The sequence below is a fragment of the Cygnus olor genome, chromosome 1 (assembly GCF_009769625.2).
Source record: "Cygnus olor isolate bCygOlo1 chromosome 1, bCygOlo1.pri.v2, whole genome shotgun sequence".
Classification (NCBI taxonomy): Eukaryota; Metazoa; Chordata; class Aves; order Anseriformes; family Anatidae; genus Cygnus; species Cygnus olor.
In genome coordinates this window covers 43906186-43933341 of record NC_049169.1, presented here as the reverse complement: position 1 = coordinate 43933341, position 27156 = coordinate 43906186, and the positions used below count along the sequence as shown (strand labels likewise).

General features: G+C 41.3%; 1 protein-coding gene and 1 long non-coding RNA gene across 2 annotated transcripts in view; one reads left to right on the top strand and one right to left on the bottom strand.

The window, feature by feature from the left end:
* Window positions 1–2150: 2150 nt before the first annotated feature.
* On the bottom strand, window positions 2151–7590 carry LOC121069148. The gene is made up of 4 exons (XR_005819292.1): window positions 7432–7590; window positions 6428–6476; window positions 5210–5301; window positions 2151–2756 (listed from the first exon to the last, which is right to left on the bottom strand). It is a non-coding gene; the product is annotated as an uncharacterized LOC121069148 (long non-coding RNA).
* An 882-nt stretch (window positions 7591–8472) lies between these two features.
* Window positions 8473–27156, top strand: part of UBN2 (ubinuclein 2) — a 56417-nt gene continuing 37733 nt past the window's right edge. The window contains exons 1-3 of the mRNA XM_040554949.1: window positions 8473–8959; window positions 13192–13284; window positions 20202–20303. Coding sequence (XP_040410883.1) covers window positions 8492–8959; window positions 13192–13284; window positions 20202–20303 — 663 coding nt within the window. The 5' untranslated portion in view covers window positions 8473–8491. The remainder of the gene's footprint in view (window positions 8960–13191; window positions 13285–20201; window positions 20304–27156) is intronic.

Here is a 27156-nt window from a genome sequence, read left to right as displayed (position 1 = left end):
ACAACTAGATCTTCAGGAACCTGCAACTTACGTATTTCTTGTCAAAGTAGCTTATGGGATAGATTGTAGCACTTCTCAGATATAGCTAAATCAAACTGTGGGATAGTACCTATGCTGTCATCTCTGAATTGCACTTTTATGGACCTAGGAATTGTATGCCTTTTTTGGAGTCCTCAAACTGCACTTTAAGCTGGCCCTTAACTAGGGAAGAGTGATGAGCCTCAGACTTCACCATCTGTTCCTTGATCACGGTAATCAACTTTCAAGTGGTCAGTTCTGTGAAAAACGACACACAACAATGCAGAATTATATAGTATACAATATCATTTTAATAATACGTACAATAACGTAGAGATGGCTTATGTTATGTAGAAAAGAACCAGGCTTCAGTTCTAACAGTTGCATTCCACATTGCAATACTACAGCTTTAATTTTATTTGCTGATTCTGTGCTTCTTAAAAATGACGGGGTCATTATGCATGTCTGCTCCAAAGCTACTGGTAATCTTTTCCTTGCCTCTCATCGGCGGGTGTGCATACAGGTCAAGGCCATTATATGGGTAGCCATAATGTGACAAAAACAGATTGTCTAACTTCGCAGAGCTGTTCAATTAAATAATATTACATGAAGTAAACATCCCTCTATAACAGCAATCTACCTTTCTAGCTAAGAAAACTTTAGAATAATCAAATTGGAAAATCTGATAAACAAGGTCTTAAACTGTCTGGTATATTCGCATTACTGATGGTTATCATAGGAATTGTATTCTACAAGTTCAATCTTACTTTTGTCTGACTCATTCATGAAGTCACAAGTGCTTTAGTTGTCACTGAACAAACTGAGGTGGAAGTTAGTTATATAAAAAACAATGTGGTATTCCCCACCACTTAAAGGCTGAAGAACTATTTTCAGGTCAGAGCAAAGTAGTTTCTGAGGCCAGTTTTACGAGACTTCCCACTCAGTATAGTTAGCTATTCTCAAACAGGTCCTGTTGTTGTGTCTGTTTTTCATTTCTGCATGTTTCCCCTTCCCTATCAAGTGTTTTCCCTTCCAATCTAGCCACTAACATGTGACTAGCCCTAAAGTGCTGTCATAAAGTTTTCCACCTATTTCTTCCTCCCCTCATCCCACCTCTTACTTGCCTTGCCCTACTTCACAGAAACATTCTAGTTAACATTTGTTCAAATTTGTAAAATATGCTAAATCCTATGGAGGACTACAAATGAGTACGACACTTACAAAATAAGTAACTTTAAAATCTCTTAAAACCATGAGGAAGTCTTCAGAGAAGTACTCAATATAAGCTAAATCCGACTGTATAATTACTTATCAGTGTAAGGGGGAATTCTATCAAGGCTGGGAAAATAGCATTTGAAATACAGCCATCATGCAGAAAATGTAGATTGTTGTCAAAAGCATTTCTGGTATGTAAGAGCCACTCTTCTTAAAATTCTCACTGCTATTGCTGCTACACTTTAATATTCTGAAAAGTCTTTAAATTTCATACATCTTCTCAAAATACAACATGAGGTGGTAAGAAAACAGAGTTTAATAAAATTTCATTTGTCTGTTTAAATTATTCATGTATGGAAAATCACTTGTCACAAGTAATTTTTCAGATGCTATTTTTAATGCTGTGGCAACTCAAAAGCAGCTTTGTGTTGAATCTGCAAGCTTGGTATGTAGTTAATTCTTGGTGATGAATATGTGCTTTGCTTTTTGAAAGCAATTTGGTTTGGAAATATAATCATGGAAGTATGAAAATGCTGAACCGTGCATGCAAAGTGTACCTCTGACTATTCTGATCATAAGCTTGTATGAATGTTAAAAGTGTTGTAATTTGTTTATGCAATCACCCTCAGCTGTCTGTGATAACGTGTACTTATTTAGATATAGTACTTTATGTAAGGCAAAGCAGTTTCCAAAGTGCTGAGAGGCACTGAAAGAGGTGGTTAGGAAATCTGAGCTTTTTGTAAAACCAGTCTGAAAGCCAAAGGAGAAACTAGAGAAGAAGAAGGGGAAAAAAAAATGTCTTCCAAGGTCACAGCCAAATATTACTTTGTATGTCAAACATTTCCTAGAAGGTTGTTTTGCAATCTACATATAATATATATAATTCTCCTTTTTGGGAGGGTGAACATTGCTTGAAAGTTGTTTCCTGAACAGCGACTATACTTTAAAATATATATATATATATATTACAGTATTTAATACATGAAAGCATTTTCTTATAATTATTAAAATATTTATATTTCACTAAACCCAGAAAATATCACCCTGGTGAGTGACTAAGGCCAGTCTGGCCTGCAATCTGACTGGGTCCATTTTCATGGGCACTGTGCAGCAGTATTTGTCTTGTCCTAGGTCAGCACTTACAAGGGAAACCTCAACAAGAGTAAGTGGCACATTAGCTTTCGCATCGCTGAGAATTCGTTCCAGACCCTTTTACCCCATTAAATAGCATTACTAGTGCTTTTAGTGTATAATTGCCATTCAAGCTGAGAATTCTATACAAAGCCAATCTTTCTTATTCACTTTACAGGTAGGTGGGGTAGCTACTTAAAATTGTGACTCAGAGATACTTGTGTGCTTTTAATTACTATTGGAAGAATAAAACCAGCAGACAGCACTGTGAAGATAAGACAATAACCTGACTCCAAAGTTTCAGCCAAGCTGGTAATCTTCGGCTGCCTCCGGGGGTGCTGGCCTGATGGAACAGGCTTTTCACTCAGATAAGTATCCCATTCAGCAAGCATCTTTAAAGAAACAGGGCAAATGAGAAAAAAACATGAGACGTCTTTCCTGAGCACATAATCCCTTTCAATCTCTGTAAATATGTAGGTGTTTTTACACTGTAAAAGGAGCAGGTATGAATCATAAAAGAGCTACCATTAAGGAAACCTTTCTAAAGGCAGCTGATTTTAAATTTTAAACTCAGCTTAAGCACAGTTCAAGTGACATTGTCACAATCAACATGTTACAGGCAGATGATCCTCAGTTCATTGAGTTCTGTTCTCTTTCTGTATATTTATAATTAAAAAAATAACTTTGTGTGTGTGTGTGTGTTACTGGGCACTCCTCCACAAAATCCAGTGTATATTTCTGATGTATTTCATCTTGCTACTCAAAGAAAATTCCAGGATTTTAGGTAAAAGGTTATTTCATCTTTTGTGGTTTGTTTGTTTAAATCTTCTTGTGACCACCTAGAAGGTATTTAATTTTTTTTTGCCTATTTCCTTCCTCTTCCTTAGCAAAAGGTGTATTTGCAAGGAGGAATTTCCTAGTGATTTTAGATCTCAAACTAATCTTCGCTGCTTGGCAGAGTATCTCAGATGCTGATGTTCCCTAATTAATTTCAGTTAAGACAGAGGCCACACACTTCACCTAGGTTCATTACTACTGGAGAAGTTTGCAGCTTGTTTGTCAGCCTCAGCTGAGTATCACCCTTAACGTTAGGAGAGCTTAAAGAAGAAAGTTGCTTTTCTTGTTCCAGCAAGGAATCTTAACAACAGAAGGAGAAACTATTATTAACAATTAAATAAAAAATAAAATGTACCTAGAAAATTGTTCTTATCTTGCTAGTTAGGATTGACTTTGCTGCTGTTACCTGAGGGAAAAAATTGCCAGCTTTCTGCTTGGTAAATGTGCACACTTAAGAGCTGATGTTTAACGTTAGAAGGCTTAAATCTCACCTCCTCTTCAGGATCAAAAGCTCTTCCCAAGTTTGCTCTTCCCTGACCAAGATGCAATTCTTCTTTCCATTTTCTCTCACCATTTTTCTTCCTAACCTGGCTCATGCTGCAATTCCATGGCAATGCAGCTTTTGAAGCTTTGAATTTTCTCAAAGGTTCCTCTAAGTTATGATCTTCTTCTGTTTTTTATTAGCTTAGATTAAAGGATATTACAATATTCTGTAGATCATAAAAATCACTAATCACGCAGCAGTAATGTCAGTTTGAAATTCTCTTTGAGAAATTACACATGAACAGTAAAGACAGTAGATTTAGGTAACACTAACCCTTTGACTGGCTGGGGAACTCACACCGCTATGATACTCGCAGTCCTGTAAATCCCTTTGCTTTTGTAATGTGAAGACTTGCCCTGCTGAGATAAAAGCCGACATTCTGTTTTCGTCAGCTACCTACTAGATACCCAGTGCTGCCTTTTATGCTGTCCAGGCACACAACGGTTCTAGAAGATCATTCTTGATTTCAGGAAGTGAAGCACCTAAATCCACTTCTAAAGGCAAAAACCATTTTCAGCATGAAGCCTCTAGTTCCAAATTGCCGCTACTTGAAAAATAAAAGTTCCTATTGTCATTGAAAAGTTGAGCTTGTTTTTTCACTTTTGAACTTTTGTTCAAAGCTGTTCGTAAAATTCTTGAAAGATCTCCAGTGTCTTGTAGCCTCAAACCTTAATTCTCCAAGAAGTATGGTTTGACCAGTTCACAGGGTACAATATACCAATGCATGGGATAAAGTTGACCATCACTGTTCCTCTGCCTTGAAATAGTGATAAATAAGAACTATAACTGCCCTTCTAAAGTATATCCTAATCACCTGAAGCCAATGTACTTTTTCTAGTCCTCAACATCTGGTATTTCTCTACCTGCCTACAGTCCTTCTAAAGCACAGTTTACATCACTAAATAGAGAACTTTGGACCTTTTAAGGATGTGGTAGCAGGTGACAACTCTAAAAACATGTGCCCGATTCCTGCCAGGCAGGATTAAGTGGTATTTAATCCTATTTAGATAGGATAGAGAAAGTTTGAGGTATGTACTGCAGGAAATTATATTTATAATTAGAAGAAGAAAAGAGGAGAGGGAAGTATCCTCTGAGTAAAAGAAATTATTTTTTCCAGATGGTTTGTATGGCGTTAATGCTTGGTTTAGAGAAATAGGAGGGTTTTATTATTCCTTGAGCTGTGTTGTGTTCATTCTTCTGCATTTATTCAAAGTCTCTTGATCAATCTTTATTTCAGAGTGGTCATGGCACTTGTTTTCTGGATCTAGCAGAAGACAACATAGGAAAAATGTAGGAAGGGAAGACAAGTCCAAAAAAAAACTGTATGTGAATTCAGAGAGCCTCATTACAAAAAATAAACAAGCAAGAAAAAAACAAAACAGCAATGCCTCCCACATTGCTGGTGCAGCAGATTCTTGTGATGCAAAAACAGCTCTAGCAAAGGCTACACAAACATCATCCTACCTGCAGCTGGAGCAACTCCTGACACAGCGATGAATGTTGCAGCTGCTGTGGCGGCAGTTTCAGAGGAAGGACCATGACAATCAACAAGATGCCTGGTTGGGACATAAGAAACCAAGATATCAGGAAGATGTAGTGAGGAAACAACACATGGAAAATGATATTCTCACAGAAACAAAGCCCCAGATGAATAGGGGTGTCCTCTGGAGACTTTTGAGTGGCTGAGTTATGACTGGCACAGGCATGAGGTGGCTTTCAGTACAGCTCCTACCTCAGTGGAGGTTCCAGTATAAAACACTTTTTTTTTCTTCTACATTTTATGCACATTATAGAGCATACAAACAATATGTAGTCTGAGGCAGGGCTAAACCCCAAAGAACAAAACAGGTAGCACAACAGGAAAACAATGATTAAAACAAAAACAAATCTTCTTGAAACTGTTTGGTATAGCACAAGCTGGTGTATTCAAAACAAAATTCATAAAGAACTTAGGCTCTAGTGGATTTGCTTTGTTTTTTTGGAAGTCTTTCTAGCTGCTTCCAGCATCTTTTACAAAATGTAATGATAACTTATTCCAGTGCCTGCTATGCTTGGATCTGCAGCTGTTTCTTTCTGGTTTAGTTCAAGACAACAAGATACAGAGCCCCTGACAGTTAGCAACTGTCTTTGCTAACTTCACTTTAAATTCAAAGATTTAGAACTGTTATTTGTCTAGCTGTATAAACAAATGTTGAGCTTCGTAAAAAATGTGTGCTCCAAGTTGATCAGAGGTTAGACAAAATAGATTTCTGATGATTTATTTGTCTAATTAAACTCCTAGAAGAGTGGAAGAAGAGGAGGGAATAAAAACGAAAGAGTAAGTATCTACAAAAACCTTACATGTGAAAGGCTGCTACTCCTATCAAAGTCTGCAATGTCTTAACTTAGAACAAATGGCTGTCTGCTATTTCCAAGAACTACTACTATTTTTCTCTGTAACTCTATCAAAGGTCTGATCAGTTATTGCTATCTATCTCTTTTTTCTTATTTAAAAAGCACGTTGCAAATCTGACCAGGATGTGGTTCCAAGTGTATCTACACAACCATCAAGAATTTAAAGTACTGACTCTAGATACTTGCAAGCCTCATTTTCTTGTGCTGTACCTGTCTTGAATTTGTTACTTCTAAATACTTATCTTATGAGACTGAAAGATAGAATTGATTTTTAGGTTGGATACTTACAATGCACAACTTATCTTCACCCTTTTCCAAGGATATGTGCACGTATTACCTGTGAACATAAATTGTTGTATTCCTGTTACTACACTGTACTTATTTCAGTCTCTAGTCTCCCATCTGGTAATTGAAAACAAGCATTCAGCAGAGCCACAGAAGAGCCCATGATTTCTACCTAAGACGTCTGCTTTCTGAACACTAAATTGCTCTTTTGACAAGGAAAGGCCCCCTTCTATCATCGCAAGGCTTAATGATACAGACTGTGTAGAAGCTTTGGTGGGGACTAGAATCTGCCTAGCAGGATCTGCAGGTCTGTAGCTTACCAATGCTCAGTTGAGTCCAAAAACACATTGCTTATTACGTGTCTTCTCCAATAGCTGTATGAAATTTTCAACAGGAGAACAGGTGGGATTTACAAATAATTTTATGAAGTTGAAAGTCAAAATATATTTGAGGAATATCTCTGCCAAGCTTGCTAGTTGCACTAGAACCTGCAAGGTTTTAAGATAAATCAAGTTCCTTTGACTACAAAGCTCAACAAAGGCTTTCAAAAGGACTTCAAAAGGACAGCCTCTTTCTCAGATCAGGTCAGGCACTCCACTGACTTCCTGTTGCAAGTAAGATTCTGGAATGTCCTCCGTTGTAGTGAACCAAATTTTTCAGTAACACCATTCCAGTGTCATGAATCTTCTCTGGCGTCTAGATGAAAGTAAGTCAAGTCAAAAAACTTCATACACAGTAAGAGGAAACCATCATGTGCTGTGATGCAGAGTGTAAAGCAAGGTAATGTGCTATACAGAATGGTCTGCTGTAATTATTCAGAATAATACAGATATGTAAATCACACTTGTCTTGCATAACATGAGTATGTTTTTAAAAAGAGAACAAAACTCTTCCTTCCCAGAAATGCTGAGGCTACAGAGGAAAAAATTGTAACATTTTTCTGTCCGCTCCAAAACAGTTGGAGAATACAGTGCATATGAGGGTGTTTATAACTTCCTGAAACCTACCAGTTTTGGTGGCATACCTCCGTCTGGAGATACCAGCACCCAGTCTGTCAAAGTAGGTGGTGACAGACTAAAACACTTGTGCTTTTGCAGGCAGCTCTTGCTCGTGGAGGAGGGAGTCTTGCTGCTGCTCTTACTCTGCCTTCCTTGTGTCTAGAGGACACCTCATTCTCGACATCCCAGAATTTCTTCCTGTGACCAGAACTGGCACCCTACGCACCAGAGGTGGCCACAGAGCTCCCTGTCCTCACAGGACCACCCGGCTGCCACGGCAGGCCCCGGCGTCCTGCAGGGACAGGCTGCCTCAGCTCAAGGAGCAGCATGGACAAAGCCCATCCCTTCAGATGGCCCAGCCGCGCTTCATTGAGCATGTCGGTGCGGATGAGCCAAGATGCCGCCACACCACCACCTCACAACCTGGAACCGACTGTTTCCCCCCCAGAATTAAAGAGTCTTGATCGTTTTTCGGATTTTGGAGGTTTTTATTTTGGTGACTGACGTGCAGTTTCTGGACACCTCTGCGGTGTATAGGTGCCAGCACGGTGTACAGGACGAGCACGGCGCAGCCCCCTGCATACCGGGGGCCGGTGCCCCCACAACGCGAAGCAGCAGCCGTTGGTCCGCCATTGCCCCGCGCGGCGCGGCCCCTTTAAGGCCCGGCCGGCGGGCGGCGTGCACATCGCCAAGGCAACCGGGGGCGGGCGGGCGGGCGAGCGGCGGGCGCGGTGACGTCGAGGGGAGGGAGAAGGGCGGGGGGGGGAAGCCGAGCGCTGCGAGCAGCGACGCGGGGCGGCGCGCCGGCCTCGGCCGCCCGGTGGCGCATGCGCGGGCTGCGGGCCTGCTTCTATTTATGTGGGGGGGCGCCAAGATGGCGGGGGCGGCGAGGAGAACGTAGGGGGGCAGCTCCGACCGGGCGGCGGAGCGGGGGAGGGGAGAGGGAGGGAGGGAGGAGCAGCCGAGGGGGAGGGAGCGCGGAGCGCGGTGTCACCGTAAGGCGGGAGGCGGGGGCCGGCCGGCGGGCGGGCGAGCGGGGCGGGCGGGGGGTGGGGGGAGGCGGCGGAGGATGGCGGAGCCGCGCCGGGTGCCGTTGATCAGCCTGTCACCCGTGAGGCGCCGCGAGGCCGGGAGCCCGGCGCTGGAGCGGGAGCCGGAGCCGCCGCCGCCGCCGCCGGTGGTGGCGGCGGCGGCGGCGGGCCGCGAGGCGCCGCTGGCGGAGCCGCCGCACGAAGCCTCCCGGCCGGAGCCGCCGCCGCCGATGCCGCCCCGGGAGAGCGGACCCCGCCTGGAGCCGCCCCGAGAGCCCCCCCGGCCCGAGCCGCAGCCGCAGCGGGAGCCCCCCCGGCCCGAGCCGCCGCCGCCGCAGCTACCGCCGCCGCCGCCGCGCCAGGGCAGCCGGCAGGAGCCGCCGCCGCCGCAGGAGGCGCTCCCGCTCCGCCAGACGGTCCGCCTGGAGGTGGTGCTGAAGGACCCCACCGAGGAGGGCTGCGTGGAGTTCAGCTACCCGGAGCTGCTGCTCTGCGGGGACTCGCGGGTACGGGACCCCCCCCCCGAGGCCCACGGGCCCTTCCCCGAGGCCCGGCCGGCAGCCGCCCGCCCCGTCCTGCCCGGGGGTGGCCGGGGAGGGGCGGCGCCGCAGGGGGAAGTCCGGCGGCCTCGCCGTGCCTCCGGCCTCCTCCTGGCCTGAAGGGGAAGACGAGGCGGCGCCCCGCAGCTCCTGGGATCCCGCATGGAGCTGGCGAGCACGTCCCGTGCCCCTCGTACTCAGCCCTCTGTCCCTCGGCCGTTTCCTGCCCTGTGTCCTCTGTGCCTGGGAGGGTTTATTTCTGTTTTACTTTACTGCCAACGGAATGGAACTGTTACGCTGCCGGGCCGTTTATTTCAGGTTCTCTATAGGCTCTGTGCAAGTAAATGAAGAGTTATTAGCCCGGCTCCGCAGCGAGCCTCGTGGAGCAGTAAAGTGCGCGTTAAGCAGTCCTGGAGATGAGTTTCTGCAGTCTGGGGGGGGGGGGGGGGGGCAGGGGCGATTCAGATTTAACGTTGTTGGCACTGTAACCTCACCTGTAACTGTCAGAAACTTCACTCCAGAAGAAAGTACTTCCCCATTTCCTCCCAAACAGAAAATACTTCCTACTCGAGCTGCTTTGGTTTTTAAGGAGAAAAGCTGGTACGGACAACTTAAAGAAGCAAGTGGCATCAGCCAGTCGTAGAGGCTCTGCTTTCAAGTAGGAATGAGAGATGCATGTCCTTAAGCTGGTCACACTTGAGCCAGTCACTCACAGGGAGTTAAGGACATGATAAAGTTACGCTTGATTTAGGTAGTTGTGGCTTCTCTTAACTTCGGTGATCAATTTTACAGAAAGTTCCAATCTCCTTGGAAAAGGGAAGGGGCAGCTGCTACTGACAAGGTTGTGGTAGCTTTGGTTGAAAACTAAAAGCAAATATCAAGTACCAGTACTGATATTGTCAGTAGGTTTTTGAATCATCACAAACTCAAGATTGGTTAAAACTCCTGTTTTATGAAGAAAAGCGTTTCTAGATGATGCTGATTCCATAACGGTACTTACCAGACTGTTCGCTTTTTTCACAGTAGTACGAGGGCTGTAGAATTGGATTGTTGTCAAATGTAGAAGACAGAAAAATCAATGGCTGATTTTAATAATCCCTCTGAGATCTTCTGATGCAAGTTAAAAGGTTCCTTTTGTTCATCCTGTCCTACAGCCGTTAGTTCCCGTTACGACTGCTCCAAATTGTTGTAGTAGTAGTCTGCTGCTCGGTGAAGTGCCGTCTTTCTGAGCAATTCCTGTGTGAAGGTAGAAGTTGTGTTAGTGTTTAGAAGAGGTTCAGTGTATGGAGGCTGACTTCTGCCTTTGGCAGTCTCAAGCTCCATAATTGCTTTTTTCTGTAGGTTGGTAATATGTTAATTGCATAAGTGGGGACAAAATGACATTTAACGTAGTTCTGATGCAAATTCAATGTATTCTGGAGAGAAGGAAAGGAAAAAAAAAATAGTGGATTTTTAGTACAATTAGAATCAGAGAATTATGCTTTTAAGATAGAAACAGTGTTAGAATTGTTTTATAAGAAATCCCATCTTTTTTTCAGCCCTATGTAGAGTCCAGATTGAAAGTCAATAGATAGTTATGTCCCATTTCTCACTGGACTGTACGGAAAAACAACTGATTATGTAAAAAGTGTCAGATGTGTAGTTGTCCTGTCAGTTTAAGTTCTTGCTTGTTACAGAGTAGAAATTGAAAAAGCTTCTTTGACATGGTGTAGGAAGGACTTACAATCTTGTATCAGTCAGCATGTAAAGAGAGAGGAAGCACATTTTGCTCACCCATAAAACTAGTGTGTCAAGGTTCTTTTGTGGTTAAAGCATGTTTAAGAGGAGAATTTGCTCTGCATAATGCAGGAGGCTTAGGATGACAGAAGTGTGTCTCTTACCTGCTCATTCTCAGACCAACGAATTATGTAACCTGTTCAAAGTGCTAAAATAGAAACAATTATAGGAAAGGAAAACTGATCCTGCTTGGATCAGTACAGTAGCTATGGAAGAGAAAACTACCTTGTTAAAATGGAACTTGACCAGGAAACTTCTGCCCTCTGCCACTTTCCTACCCAATCTGTGAGATTTACTCTTGAGTAGGTAGTAACTATTTGGCAGTTAATGCTGTAGTTTTAAACTGAGTTCTGGATTTCAGAATTTAGTTCTGTAATGAATCAGCTTGATGTGAACAGTTCATGCAAACTTAGTTATGCAAACTGTTTTTGTAGGGTAAAGATTGATTGGGTTTTCCAAAGGCTATTGTTTGCTCCTTATCCCTTATAAGTTGCTCAACTTCCTTATAACTGTTCCTATTTGAGTTCAGCGTTACATAATTAGGAACACATCTTCATCTTGTAGTGTTGCTTCGAACTGCAGCAACCCGGAACAGTTCTCCAGAGGTTGGCTGTTCTGTAAAGGATGTATGGGAATAACTTCAAACATTGCTTTAATAGGTCCCTTAAACAGTTAAAAACAAAAACAACAAACAAACAAACAAAAACACCCCAAACTTGCTTGACAGTATGAGCGTTGCATTTTTTAATTCTAAAGTCGGGTTTTCAGTCTGAATGAGAAGCTAGTGGAAGTGTTTACAATAAACTTGTGATGTCCTTGTCCTACTTTTTTATCTTCAGAAAAACAGCATCCTTTGATAGAGTTGTTGATATAGTTCATGTTTTGGTAGGAATTATTTATGTAAAACTTTTGGCACATGAGTAACAGAGTAGTGTGGTCGAAGAGTTTATTTGCCTCTTCAACTGGCAGAAAGAAAAGTATGCCTCCTATGCTGTTGGTGCGATTTGAATCTTGCTGTGTAAAACTGAACTTGAAGTGGATGAGCCAGAAGCCCAAGTTGGCTTCTGTCAGGCAGGCTGTGAAGGTACTGAAGTAGTAATGTCTTGAAGTTTCTTGACTGGCAGAGCCCTTAGATATAGTGTCAGGACTAAAATTTGCCAATAATGCGTAAGTATTCAAAGCAATAGTCAGCTATGGCTTTGAGAGTTTGGTAGAGAGAGGAAAGTTAAAGACTTCAGTACTAAATTTTACTTGACCTCTGGCCTCAACTTGTCTTTATATCACAATTCAAAAAAAAAGCCATTTCCCTAGCAAGTGTGGAGTAGGTTTTTCCCACTAAAGGAGGAAAAAGGGTGTTGTATGAGCCGAGCAGTTTTTTTAATTTTATATTAAGTTACACCTGCAGGAAATGTGTATGTAACCTATTAGTTGCTTCACGTTTAACTATAACCCTCTTTTATGTTTTTTCCCTCTAAGTACTCAGTTTCCACACTGGGGAGGATCTTGCTCTTCAGAGTGTAGGAAATTGCTTTTTGTTCCTGTTAGTCTACCATGGATCTTCATTCATTGAGCAGTCCATGCGTGCAGTAAAGTTAGTTGGCATCCATAAAGGCTTAACTTAATTCTGCCACGTTTTAGCATCTTATTACACCCTCCCCTGTACAAGAATTACTGTATTTTATATATAGGCTCTGATTTGGAGGTTGTGGCTCCATTCTTCTGTTGTACTTTTTCTGAGAGGAGGAAAAAAAAAAAGGCAAAACTTGTCATACTCGTGATTATTGTTCACTGACTTCTTGTCAGTGAAAACTCAGTGTGTGCTTCCTGCTTATTTGTACAGCTGGAGTATTAAATCATTCTTCTGGCTGCTGTAGTGGCAGTCTTGTAATATTTGTGCTATGATTACAGTTTTCTGAAGAAAAAAATAACAGTAAGACTTCAAGGAGTTATGTTACTAGTTATGACTATGATTTTGTGTTGTAGTCTTCTAGTTGCTTTCTTGCTGCTTAGCCTACCAGGTACACCTTGCATGTGGTGTCTGAGAGGATTGTGGCACCAGTAGGATAGGCACCAGTGTACGTTGAAGTGAAAAGAAGTTAAGTTTAGAGAGAATTCTTTCTCTGTGAGCTCAAATAGTGCTAGCTCTCTCATGCTTTCACTTTTGGCTGAGGTTGTAGTGGAATACTTGAATATATATATATGTATATATATAACTTTGAGTCTTTTCTGTTTGTGTTCTCATTAGAAGAAGAGTAACTGAATGATAATTGAACGGGTTAAACTCATTTTTAGAGAATAAACATTTGGACGCAGTCTTCAGGGTATAGAATTAATGCTAAATAGTTTATTGACATTTCATGGGCTTTTATTAGATGCACTCTGCGCTTCTCTTGAAATTAAATGTATACTTCTGCCTTTTTCAGAAGAAGTCAGTTCACTCAGAAGATCCTTTTAATGATGAACAACGTGAACGGCATGAAGTGGAAATGCTAGCCAAGAAGTTTGAGGCAAAATATGTGAGTTACTGTACCTTTGTTAAAACATGCAGATAATTAATCGTGGTAACTTAGTGTGGCATGGATGTTAACGTCAGGGTTTTTTTTTCCTGATAGAGCTGCTGAAGTAATGTCAAATGACTTCTGTGTATATCTGAGCTGATCATCTCATTTATATTTCATCTAAGTAGCTTGAAGCTTCTACAAGCTTATTAGGCAAGTCTGCAAAATAGATCTGTCTATAGGACGTTATAGCTTGTGAAGCTATTCTTGGAAAAGCTTCATATATAAATACAACTGACTAATAGATGCAGATCGATACTAATGATAAATAACTGTGCTGGAGGAAAGAATTTGTACGTAATGCTGTTGTGCACTATTGAACAGTTCTGCTGTTTGTGCTAAATACTGATGAATCGTGATGAATTTCTGACTAGTTTAGAATGCTTCCATAGGAAGCTGTTGTTAAGTCATCACTTGAGTTTATTTTGTAGCTGCCAGCTGCCTAAAGATACTCTGCTGACTCCTGAAAGTGTAACATGAATGACTTGAAAAACACTAGGTATTAATATAGAGGCTTTCATTAATAAATAAAGGTAGAAATCAAAAAAATGTTGTCTTAAAACCACACCCAGACAGGTCTTTAAGAATTCATATGGGTAGGGTTGGGTGATTAATTCTGAGCTGGCAATCAAAACTCATCATGCCTAGACACGTTGATATTCTGGATTACTAATAGAGTACCTCAATAAAAAAGAAAGGGAAACAACAGTCATTTGTATCTTTTACTATTAATACACATATTAAAATTTTACTTTTTTTTTCCCCTGTCAAAGGCAAATTTCTCAGCATGTCAGGCCTAAATATTCTGTAGAAGTAATTACTATTTCAGAACATGTTTGCTGTGATACGTAACAAAAGAAATCCTTAAAGTGAAAAGAATCAGTTTTGGAGGAATTGATGGAAACTCAATATACCCAGTATACTCTGAAGGCAGTTCCGTAATACTGTTTGGTTTTCATTTAAATGATAAATTATTTTCATGAACTTCAGAGAGAAATGTTTCAATTGTACTTTTCTAGAAAACTAATTTCCATAATATAAGTTAAAGATTTTATAATGTTCTGAGACAAGCTGCTTAACTATAGCAGATGAAAGCCAGTGTAGAGCATGTAAAGCAATATATGTAGGACGGTGTGGGAGTGGTGGAAGCAATATAGCTTTGATGCATGAATGTATATGTAAAACTAAACATGTACATTTATGGACAAAGCATGGTGTTATTAAACTTATGAAGATTTGAGTTCAGTGCTCAGTTGAAAAAAAAAAGGCAAATATCTATAGCCATTAGAAAAGCAGTAAATAATAATACCTTATGCCCCCTACTACCACAAAATTCTCAGAAGGGGAATATCTTCTATATAAAGAAGAACCTGTTAGATTAGGACCACTAAGCATGGAAGGTGGTAAGGGATTAGTAGTTCTTCTGTTAGGTATATTCCCTGTCTTTTCTCTCTTCCAATACAAGAACCATCAGTTTCTACTTACACTTCAGGGTAGGAGGAATTGCATGTCTGTACACTGATCCAGTGTAATTGCTCATGCTCTGACAACATCCAGCCATCTTCTTTCTCCTGCAGTGAGACATTTGCTCCTTAGCTTAAACTAGGATAGAGATCCCATGATGTAGACACCCATTCTCTTCATCTCTCTAATGCTCTAAGGATGCTTTAATGTAAAAGTAATCACTTAGTTGTACGAGAATGAAGAAGAGTTTTTTCAAATTTACATAAAGGGCTATTTCTTCTTTAAACTAATTAGGTATTACTAACCTATATCCATTTGAAATGGAGTCAAATGATCTTTTAAATCATAGCACGTGTGGCAGTTTAATGTTGATGCTGTAGTACTTTTGGAAAAAATGCAATACGTGAAAAAGTTGTCTTTAAAGACTTCTTTTCAAGTAAATTCACGTACTTCCAATACTGTACTGATTGTATATATCTTGCTGATACTAAAGAAAAGCCTATAAATAAGTAGTTTTATAAGCCAGGTGCATAAAGTTAGTATACCATTTATTTACTTGATTATTTAGACCTTTTTTGTGGTTGCTGCCAACTTTAAAATGTCAGCATAAAAATCTACTCTGAATCTGTTCCCATTTTTACTCTTGATTTCTTGTTCTCTAGACAAAATCAAACATTCTGTGTTGTAAAAACATGATGTCGAATCTCAGATGATATTTTATGTTAAAGAAAAGTATTTGGATCAAAACAAAAGTCCATTAATGGCAATATGTTCCTGTCACACTACTGTAACCTTATACTTGAAAGCTTATCAAAGTGTGTGTTGATACTACTTCAGTGTGCTGTTCTATTAAATTGTAATTTAATTTCTTTCCGAGCCAAAGGCTGTGTGTTTAACTACCATTCGTGTAGTTTTCTGCCATAAATCTGCCAGGCCATCTTGTGAGTTTACTGATGTTTAATGTTTTGTTCTGTGGCCCTGAGTACCATGATGATTGTTGTATACAAACATGGTTTGTGTTTAAACCTGTTGGCTGATGAGTCACTTGGTACTCCACGGTTCCTGTATTGTGAGAAAGTGAATTTTTCCTGTTCTTCTGCATGCTGCTTGTGATTCTGAAGCTATCAGAACTCAGCCTTTTCATTCCACAGCTGAAGTGTCTTAACATTCTGTTACTGTACAGTAGCTGTTTTTTTTACCTTCAGACATCCTTGTTGGTTTACTCCGTTCCCTTTTTTGTTCTATTTTTTTTAAATGAAAGGACATTAACAGTAGGATGCCGATTTATCAGCGATACAATGATGACTTCTGGTTTTATTCTCTTCCTTTTTTCATAAATCCTAATTCTTTCCTTTTTTGACCACTCTTGATTGTTGAGCGAATGTGTGACATGTGAATGACTCTAGTGCTTCCTGAGCAGCATAACAAATTGGAAGCACACTGTATTTTTGTTGTGGGAGTTATACTTCCTTTGTGTGGATTACCTTGCTTTTATTAACATGGGATTAAATTTACCATTCAGAGTACTGAGCAACCAAGGTGTCTCGGTGATTCTTCAGCTGCCTCTTGTATTCACTGTCCTGAGTAATTTATCTCTCTCTCCTTCCTTCCCCCCTCTCTGTGGCTTCTGTAGCTGAATATAGTTCCTTGGTGAACTGTTCATTCCTACCCTTTGTTTACCAGCCTTACACCAGTCATTAATTTGAGTGGACCTTACCTCTTATCCCATGATAGCTTGTTGTCTTTGAACACCTTGGGACCTTTAAAATATTTGAAGTACAGTTTCCTTCTACTAAGATTTTCTGGCCTGGAATGTGCATTCTTGTGCTTGCTGGTTCTGTTTTTTTTTTTTTAACTTCTATTAATGTGCCCAATACAGAGATAAGGTTTAACAACTCCCCTGGGGCCTTTAGAAGATTCTTCATAAATTATTTGCCACCTTCTGGTCCAGTTGTGCTGCAAAGGTTGTTTAAACTTCATGTTATGTGCCATTGTTGAATTTGTGTTTGAGTTCCTGAACAGTTGCACAAGCACAATTTGCAGCCTCAGGAATTAAATATCTCAATTTGCTCTAGTATCATGGCTGCCTATGATTTGGGACAGAAAGGTTGGAGGATTTCTTTTTGGGAGAGGTGAAAGGCGCCAATGGTAAAACGTCCCTAAGTAGCATAGTAAACATGGATGCAGAAAATCCCTTCAATTTTGCTATTGTGATCTTAACGTCCTGATCCTACAATTTTTCAATATGCATCCTTAAACATAACTTCGTAGGGTCAGGCATTAAGGAAATTCTCAAACTACACGTATAGGAGTTCAGATATTCTCATCTGTTCCGTCTGCACAAAGCTTTCTATTTTAATCCTACTTTTATTCATTCTGCTCTTTTGAGACTTTTTTCATTTATTGATTTTGTCCAATATCTGCACTGTATATTTATGAATAACAGGCAATAAGAATGTATTGAGAATCACAGAATCATAGAATATCCCGAGTTGGAAGGGACCCACAAGGATCATCGAGTCCAGCTCAAGGCACCACACAGGTCTATCAAAAAACTCAGACCGTATGACTAAGAGCACAGTCCAAATGCTGCTTAAACTCTGACAGGCTTGGGGCAGTGACTACTTCCCTGGGGAGCCTGTTCCAGTGTGTGACAACCCTCTCGGTGAAGAACCTCTTCCTGATGTCTGGCCTAAACCTCCTCTGCCTCAGCTTGACACCATTCCCATGGGTCCTATCACTGGTCACTAAAGAGAATAGATCAGCGCCTGCCCCTCCACTCCCCCATGTGAGGAAGCTGTAGACTGCGATGAGGTCCCCCCTCAGCCTCCTCTTTTCCAGGCTGAACAGGCCCAGTGACCTCAGCCACTCCTCATACGTCTTCCCCTCTAGGCCCTTCACCATCCTAGTAGTCCTCCTCTGGACACTCTCCAACAGTTTCCGTCCTTTTCATACTGTGGTGCCCAGAACTGCACACAGTGCTCGAGGTGAGGCCGCACCAGCACAGAGTAGACAATCACTTCCCTCGACTGACTAGCAATGCCATGCTTGATGCACCCCAGGATACGGTTGGCCCTCCTGGCTGCCAGGGCACGCTGTTGGCTCATATTCAGCTTGCTACCAACCAGAACCCCTAGACCCCTCTCTGTAGGTCTGCTCTCCAGCATCTCGTCGCCCAGTCTGTACGTATAGCCAGGGTTGCCCCGTCCCAGGTGCAGGACCTGGCACTTGCTCTTGTTAAACTTCATGCGGTTGGTGATTGCCCAGCTCTCCGATCTGTCCAGATCTCTCTGCAAGGCCTTTCGACCCTCAACAGTCAACTCCTCCTCCAAGTTTAGTGTTATTGGCAAATTTGCTCAAAACACCTTCTAGTCCTACATCCAAATTGTTCATAAAAACATTGAAGAGGACTGGCCCTAAAATAGAGCCTTGGGGGACCCCACTAGTGACTGTTGGCCATCCTGATGCGGCCCCATTTACCACAACCCTTTGAGCCCTGCGCGTCAGCCAATTGCTCACCCATCGTGTGATGTTTCTGTTCAGCTGTACGCTGGACGTTTTGTCCAGTGGGATCCTATGGGAAATTGTGTCAAAAGCTTTACTGAAATCCAAAAAGATACATCAGCTGGTTTCCCTTGATCGACTAGATGGGAGAAGTCTTTTTAAATGGCCGTACACACTGAAATAGCCGTTGGCGCAGAAAGATTTGAACTCATGAACAATGAGCACTCGTCTGTTTTTAGTAATTGTTACTTGGACTTAAAAAGAGATGGTACAGAGGTGGGTTGCACTTTGCCTCTGCTATCTCATTACTGTAGTAAAGTAAAGTGTAGTTTATATAGTGCTCTTTAGACAGCCTTCAGGTGCCTCAGAGTAGTGAGAATTACAAACTTTTGCATGACATGCACTGGAGTTTAAGAAGAGTTAAGTTCTACCTCTTTTTCTAAGATTTCCGTCTTTAGTACAAACTTAACAAATAACAACAAAGCAAAAACAACAAAACAAAAAAAACCTGCATGTTTTGGGAACATATAGTCACTAATTATATAGTCATATAGCTAATCATATTCAGGTGAATAAGGGATAACAGGAATGATAAGAAGGGTTAGAAATCCTATTATATAGTTTGGAAACACAAATTAGAAATGGAACTCACTTTTGATTTTTTTTGCAGGACTATTGTGTTTATTTGTTTAATTATACCTGAGAGATTCTTGTTTGCTTGCAAGAGCACGTGCTTTGCTATAGGTATAAACTTAAACTCTGCAATATACTGTTAACATGGTGGTGTTTGGATGCTTATGTTTATAAAAGCAAAGATGATAGCTCTTTTGAACAATATCTGCATAGTCGTTGGATTGTAATAGGAAGGATCTTACAAATGAAGAGAGATTCATTCTAAACATGCCTGGAACTGCTGAGAAGCTTTGGGGAGCAAGTCCTGAATTCACGGCAGAACCTGATACTATTTTAGTAAAGGTGGTGCCTTTAGGAGAATTTTATCTTTGAGAATTATATATAGACAATTTCCACAATATGCAGGCGTCAGAGGACTAGGCCTTATATCATAAGCAGATTGCTGTTTTTGTAGCTGTAAACTATAGATACGTCTAGGAGAAAGTAAACTTCAGTTTAACCTGAGTACTTTTCTAATATGGAAGTGTTATTTTTAAGTCAAGTAGAAAGTCACACCAAGCTCAAACAGAAATTTTAGGGTAAGGGAATCCCACAGTCTGCACTGCAGTTTCTGGCTTTAACTTACTCAAATAACCCTATCATGTCTGGGCTTATCAACCAAGATGATTGTTGCATTTCAAAGGATTTCAGCATAGCATCTTTTTCTTCAGTTGTGTTACGTGAATGCTATAACTTCTTGAAAACTCATACACACCATATCTGCAAGTACCAGATCAATATCTTTCTGTTTTGGCTTAGGCTTCACTTTGTTGTAGAGAAGCAATCCATCTTGTGTGGGAGAGCTAGGCTATTTTTCTTCCTTTGTAATGACCCTGTAGCATACTGAAAAACTTAACACTTCTTAAATTATCTCAGTCCTTTTATCACTAACAGAAGTTTTAAAAGCATGAGAAACATCTCTAAACAGAAAATGTTAGGTGTATTGCAATCACCCAGAAACCAGGTGGCTAGTGAATACCTTTCAGAAATGATTCTGGTAAGGCTATTGTACAGCATTTTTTTAGCATATTTGTAGGAATTCCTTCCTATATGAAAGTTAAGCCTTCTGGTTTTTAATTCATATAGACTATTTTCAAGGAACCGTGAAAGCAAGCGGAACTCTGCTAATTCCCTGAACGACTATCCCTCCAATGTCTTACGTTATGTGGACTTCAGTACTTCGCTTAGTCTTACTCTCTTCTCAACTGATATAACACTTTTTTTTTTCCCCCCAGAGTGGAAAGCCCCACAAACATCGGAAGGATCGCCTGCAGGATCTAATTGATATAGGTTATGGTTATGATGAAACAGACCCTTTCATTGATAATTCTGAAGCAGTAAGTAAACCTCATTAAAGTAGCAATGAGAAATAAGATAATTCTTTATTTTTTGATAAAGAGGAAAAAAATGTGAGGGCAAATACTTTGTGCCCATGTATAACCAGTGTGAATCCGTAGGGCCTGTTACTTTGGACATCCAAGGAACAGTTGCATTTGTAGTCTTGTTCAGAGAGACTCTCAGCAGTGAGATTCAGATGTCATTATGCACTCCAAGAATTAAGACAGCCATTACTATACTGCGTATTTAATTTTACAGTTCTAGAAATGAAGTTATTTGTATTTGTGCACTTTATTTACTGTGATCTGAAATTATACTGTCTGTTATTTTCTTGTACTAGCTGTCTGGATTATTAGTCTAATACTGGTGTTAGATTTCCAGTATTAGATCAGGAGACTATTCTGCTCTCCAAAACCCATAAGGATAAGTTGGTAATTCTAAACATTCACTGAATGTGTCTGACAAAATTGAGATAAAATAGCTTGCCTGAAATGCAGGGTTTTACAGCTTATTTCATCTGAATGTTTTTCAGAAATGAGAACACACCTCAAATGACGTAAGAGGAAAAAATGAATTAGGTGCAGGCAATATCAGGCTATTTGGAAGCTTATAAGAAGGCACTTGAAGGTATCTTACAGGTGATATAGGAAATAATGAAAATGAGGAAGAAGCTTGGAAGAACAAGTGGATGATAAAAGCTTTGGGAATCTCCTATAGTTCTTTGTTAGGTGCCAGGAAGGAGTAGATGTACTGTTCATTCAAGTAAAAATGAACAAAAACAACTGAAAAACACCACCTGACATATTAGCCAGCATTCGGTTTCCTCTGCTGAGTGACACTGGAGAAAGCAGCTGTGATTGCTGCTCTGAAAAGAAGAGTGCTAGAAGTTTGAGTGGGAGAGATGATGATGAAAAGGAATTCTGAGAAAAGAGTAAGAGAAGCATAGAAGTGAAGTGCATTGGTTAACATTATGCTGAGCCTCAGTTTGAATGGGGTATTAGATCTGGGAAGGTTATAAAAACTTTAAAGAAATCCTGTGAACACTGAGCTGTGAGGCTTCTAGCATATAGCTGTTGCACTGAATACTGCTGAGAACAGTATGGGCTACACAGAAGGCATGCTGCAGAACTCGTACCTTCTTGAGCAAGAGAAGTTCAGCGATTTACCACAGTGGGTAGTAGGCTGAGCTCATCTTTCCATACTGTTTTGGTGAAGTCAGTCTGAAGGCACATGGGCAAGTTGTGTGGAAAGTGAGTTTACTGTAGATGCTTATCATAGCTTGTATTTATTTGTTGTCCTTTTTCCTAGTCTAGCTTGACATTGGCAATGTCAACTAAAATTTAAACTCTTAAAATTTTAAACTCTTATCATATCCCTCAGCTTTTGGTTGTGCTACTGGGACAATTTGGAGGCCTAAGACTGTTTGCTTTCCAATGGTCAGGTTCTGATATTCAGATCAGTAAAAACAGATGTTTCGCTCTGGCTGAGAAACCAGTTGAGCCTATAGGCTTACCTGGGTCTCGCTCTTGCTGAAGACAACCATCATCACTTCTGATGTCTTATGATATAGGACCTAAGTTGTACCTTGATTTTTTTCTAAAATTATTGTGACCTATCACAGATCTGATACGTGGTTTGGATTAACATTCAGTACGTGTACAGGTCTCTGTCAGAGCTGTATGTGAGTCTATCAGGTTTGACCACTTAGTTTTCTTATACTGTGCCGGCTTCTGATGCTGTTCTTTTTACTAGCAGCAGATCCATTAGATTTGCAGAAGCATTTACTTCTGATATCTCTTGTGAGACTCCTGTAAGAACATACAAAAGGCAGTTGTCAGAGGACCAGATGGTTGTGTCATGTGGTAGCTGTGGAAGCTACTGGGGAGAATGGTGTATTCTCTAAAGCTTGCTCTCCTGAACAAATCATTATGCTTAGAGTCGGCATTATAAATTCAGATTAGTGAGAGGCCATCTCTGTTTTGTCTTTCATTCACATCTCTATCCACAGAAGAAAAAAATATACCGTATACCAGCTGCAGTCTTAAGTTGCTGTTGCAGAGCTTAAGGGTCCTGTAATGTAGGAGTTAAGTTCAACGAAATCTCTCATTCTATCAGATGCAAATGGGAAATGTCCAGAAGGAAAGCCTGCGTGTCTGTTTTGCTCATCTTCTGTGTGTCCAGCTATTAAATCACTGTTTACCCTGAGAAATGCAGAGCCAGGCCCAGCCTAGATTTATTTCCTTTTGGAAGACATGCTTTCCTAAACATACAAAACCCTCTAATGTCCAGGACGCAAACACTTGAGAATGCATATGAGTACCTCTTGAAATGCTCCAGGATTGGAGTCCTGTTGTCTCCCTCTGTATCCTAGGAAAAAATAATTGAAAGCTTCCTTAGAGTTGTAGGCCTTTTACTTGTCACAGGTGTGAAAGTCTGAAGTCTTTGGGACTGAAACAGATTCTCTTTGTACCTTTAGAGAGAGCTTCTTTCTAAAACCAACTGTTGAAGTAACGTTATAAAATGCTATTGAAGAAATGAAACCAGTAAAACTAGACCCGTTTTTAAAAGCAGGCACTCTTAAGTGATTTACTGAATTCTGCTTCCTTTGGATCCATTTGCAATTAAGCAATTTTGTACACGTAACATAGATGCATATAACAAATGGCATATGTAACAGTATTTGGCTTCTCTAAGGATCCAGGAATGCAATCATTCCTCTCTGTCTTTTTTGAGGGGGAGGGACCAGGATCAAGTGCAGGGAATCTTATAATGACATGATTCTCAGGTAATGGACTTCAATATGACTGGAGTACAGGCAGCTACAGGGTATGTATTTCTGGAGGAAGGTTCTTGGAAAGCTCTGATAATAGCGGGCTGCTTAAGGGATTTTTCTGGTCAGTGTCCTTAAAGCGCACTGGTACCTGTCCTTACAGAGTAGGATGGGCTTGGGACTAGGTTGCCGGTGCCCCACCTTCTGTGAAAAAGACTGTGCGTGAGATTCTTACTGCTCTTACAGATTTGCTTTCATTGTTTACTCTGGAAAGAATCAGTACTTGTCTACTGCATATTTAAGACTTCAGCAGTATGGCGTCATTAAGACCGTCAAAGTCTTTGTGGCTACAGAACACAGAGAGGTAAGGGCTCTTGAAGAGCAATTCAATGGACTGAAACATTAAGCCAGCCAAAGGAAAATATTGGAGGGAAAGTACCTGGGTACATATTACCCTAAGTGACACAGATGATTCTTGCGTCACTTATTCTTCAGACTTGTCTCCTCTTATGGGAATAAGTGCATGGTTACAGGTTGCTATTTGCTTTGGACGTATGTAGTATATATGCTGGTTTTTAACCTTGCCATCCTCGCTGGATAATTTTGTTAGCTTTTAAAGTCTGTTCAGAAGTGGCTTTTCCCCTCTGAATGCAATTGCAGACAAGTGGGAAATCTGTGCTTCAGTAGATATTGTAGGGTTGAACATTTTGACTGTATGAAGTCAGTACTGAACTCTTCATTCCGGATAAAATTTACATTAAAACAATCTTGCAGGTGTTTCTAGCTGTTCTGTAGCAGCTAGTCTGACGTTAAGTCCTAATCTTTGCTTAACAGTTGAATTCTGCAGTAGTAACAGTATTTATAAACTGCAAACAAAGCTGTCCCTCCTCACTGTTTCCACTGCTTCGATGTTAAAAATAGGTTTTGCTATATTGTAAATTGCCCACAACAACATTCATTGCAGAATGGTGTTCTGTAGGTTTCTGCTTCCCCTATATTCTTCTTGCATGGACATGTGTACACTTGCCTGTGCGCCTGGTTTGGCTGGGCTGCTTGCTTTCTTGATGAGCTCTGAATATTTGATTGGTTGCATGCCTTCATGACTATGTAAGCTTTATATTGATAGAGGTTCCAAGGGGTGCTCTCTGAATTTTCTGCTGTCATATAGAACAGGCATCTGAAGTAATACATGGCGTTTAGTGAACAAGTATGCTGTTACCTCTTACTTGTAGGTAAGAACACCTGCACATCCAAAGCCAAGACCACCTAGCACCTTCCCCATTGTTGGGTAGATGAGCACAGAGGGAGAACAGTCCACCTAGAAATCTGTAAGCAGTATAAGTTGTCTTGAAGCAGCCATACTGACAGGAACTGAGGCAAAACACGAATGTCAAGAGCAGTGGAGGTGTTGACTGGGTAGCATGCAGTTCAGTAGTTTGGACACCCAAGGCCATGTATTTAAACCAGTCTTCTATATTCACGACTTCACAGCAGCCTTCTAAGCACTGCTGTATGAGTCCTCTGCTGCTGCGCAGAGGAAACTAATCTACTAGTGTTTTCTCATTCAAGGGAAGTTTTTCCAAAACAGGTACTTCAAATTAGGAAGAGCTCATTTTTGTTTAGCTACATCTTGCCTCAAGAGCTCAGACCCTCTTTAAAGGACAGCCTTTTGAGGCTTATGTTGATTTGTAGTGATTCTGAACACACTGGTAAAGTAGCTGTTACCTGTTCGGTTTCCCTGTAAGACCCTGTAATTTAAGGGCTTAGTCTTTGCAAAAATTCTGTATTGTGGTATACAGTTTCCCCTGTTCGCAGGATAAATTTGATTTGCTTCATCTTGTAATCTCTAGGGTTATTAAAGATGTGATAGATTTAATATCCTCTTCTCTCCCACCATAGCATCCTCTCAAGAGTTCCGGTGTTGTGATCTAAAACTTCAACCTGATTGTCAGTAACAGCATCTTGCTCAAGAATCTCGATTAGCTCAGATGCTCTTTCCCAGTGAGAGTGGTACCTACTGGGGGAATGGCAGAGCTCAGTGTGGTGGTTGTCATTTTTACCTTTTTTTTTTCTTGTGGAGTCCTGGGCCGGATGATGTTCTAGGCCCACTTGATGTTGCTCTCCCATCCTTCCTACTTTAAGAAGCCTTTTTATACCTAGCTATGGAAAACGTTTTTCTCAAGCAAAAATACTGGTTCTTAAACAAAATGACCCAAACTATTGATGTGCTAATGCTATAGAGGCTTATACAGGAGAAATGCTACATAGGTTTTATCATTAAACATCCTCCATGTTGGATTGAGAGATAAATTTAGCTTTGCTGTATTTTTCACAGGGGAAAAGCTGCTTTTGTAGGCCTCTGTAACAAACCTCATCCTCACTAAACATATGAGGGTGCATTAAAGTTTTGTTGTGTTTTTTTTTTAAGAGATTCACTTATTAGCTGTTTCCTTGGCTATGGACTTGTGTTATTACTGTCCTGTCTTCCTTGTTTACTGTCACTTTGCCCAGTGGCTGGGGAGTAGTGCACAGTGTCACCTTTAATAAAAGATATCTTGCATGCTTCCCAGGTGTCTTCAAGGTAGATGGCAGCTGACATGTCATATGCATACTTATGAATACAGGGATAAACTTCAATTAGGAGATTTTCTTTACTTTGTATCCCTCCTCCCTACAAGATAAATAAGGATGTAAAGCGAAGTACCAAACAAAGCAGATACTGTTCTGCTTAATGCAGAACTATATACAACTATATACTGTTGTGGTTTAACACTGTGAGGGAGCCAAGCATCACACAGCTGCTCTCACTCCACCTTCTCAGCAGAACAGGAAGAGAAAATACAATGAAAAAAACCTTGTGCCTTTTGATAAGGACAGGGAGATTGCTCACCAGTTGCTGCTGCAAGCCATGCAGACTTGACTTGGGGAAGATCAATTTATCGCCAATTAATAGCGGCCTAGAGTAGTGAGAACTAAAAGCAAACTAAAACCACTTCCCCTCCATCTACCTTCTGCCTCCTTACCGCCACTGTACTACCCCAAGTGGTGCAGGGGAGTGGAAATCACAGCCTGTCCATAACACTTTGTTTCTTCTCCTTCATGGTCACTTTCTTCACTCTCCAGCATGGGGTCCCTCTTACAGGATGCAGTCCTTCCCAAACTGATCCTACTTGGGTTTTCCACAGGCTGCTCCAATATAGGTCTGTACCATTGGACCTACCGTAGGTCCCCCACGGGTGGCAGCTCCCCCCAGACCCCCTGCTCCTGCGTGGGCTGCAGCTCCGGCCCGGGGCATGCTCCTGTGGGGGCTCTCCATGGGCCGCAGCCTCCTCCAGGCCACATCCACCTGCTCCACCGGGGGCTCCTCCACGGGCTGCAGCGTGGAGATCTGCTCCATGTGGGACCCATGGGCTGCAGGGGGACAGCCTGCTCCACCAGGGGCCTCTCCACAGGCTGCGGGGGAACTTGTGCTGCGTGCCTGGAGCACCTCCTGCTGCACTCACCTTGGGGTCTGCAGGACTGGTTCTCTCTACATTTTCTCTCCTTTCTCCAACTGCTTCTCTGCAGCATTTTTTTTTTTATCTTCAATATGCTCTCACAGAGGCACAACCAGTGTTGCTCATTGGCTCAGGTTTGGCCAGTGGCAGGTCCCTTTTGGAGGGGGCTGGCACTGGCTCTTACCTGACGTGGGGCCTCTCACAGAGGCCATCCCTGCAGCCCCCCCGCTATCAACCTTGCCACATAAGCCCAGTACAAAATCTCATACCCATTTTTAGGAAGGAATAAATAATTTTTTTAATCTCGTGTTCTGGCCTGTGTTTCAACCAGATACCTTAGGACTGTTCCATGTACTTCAAGAACTCAGGGGGACAATTCAGAAACAAAGCTCAGCATCTGCTTAGCTACTTGAAAAAACAAACATATATCTGGCATTTGTAGTATTGTTTAAATTGGTAATGTCAAGACTTTTGGAGTGAGAAATAAGAAATAATATTGCTAATAGGTATAGCATTTTTTTGCCTTTTTTTGTGTCAAACTTCATTTTTTTTGAAAAGCACAAAGTTTATTTTCATAGTAATTGG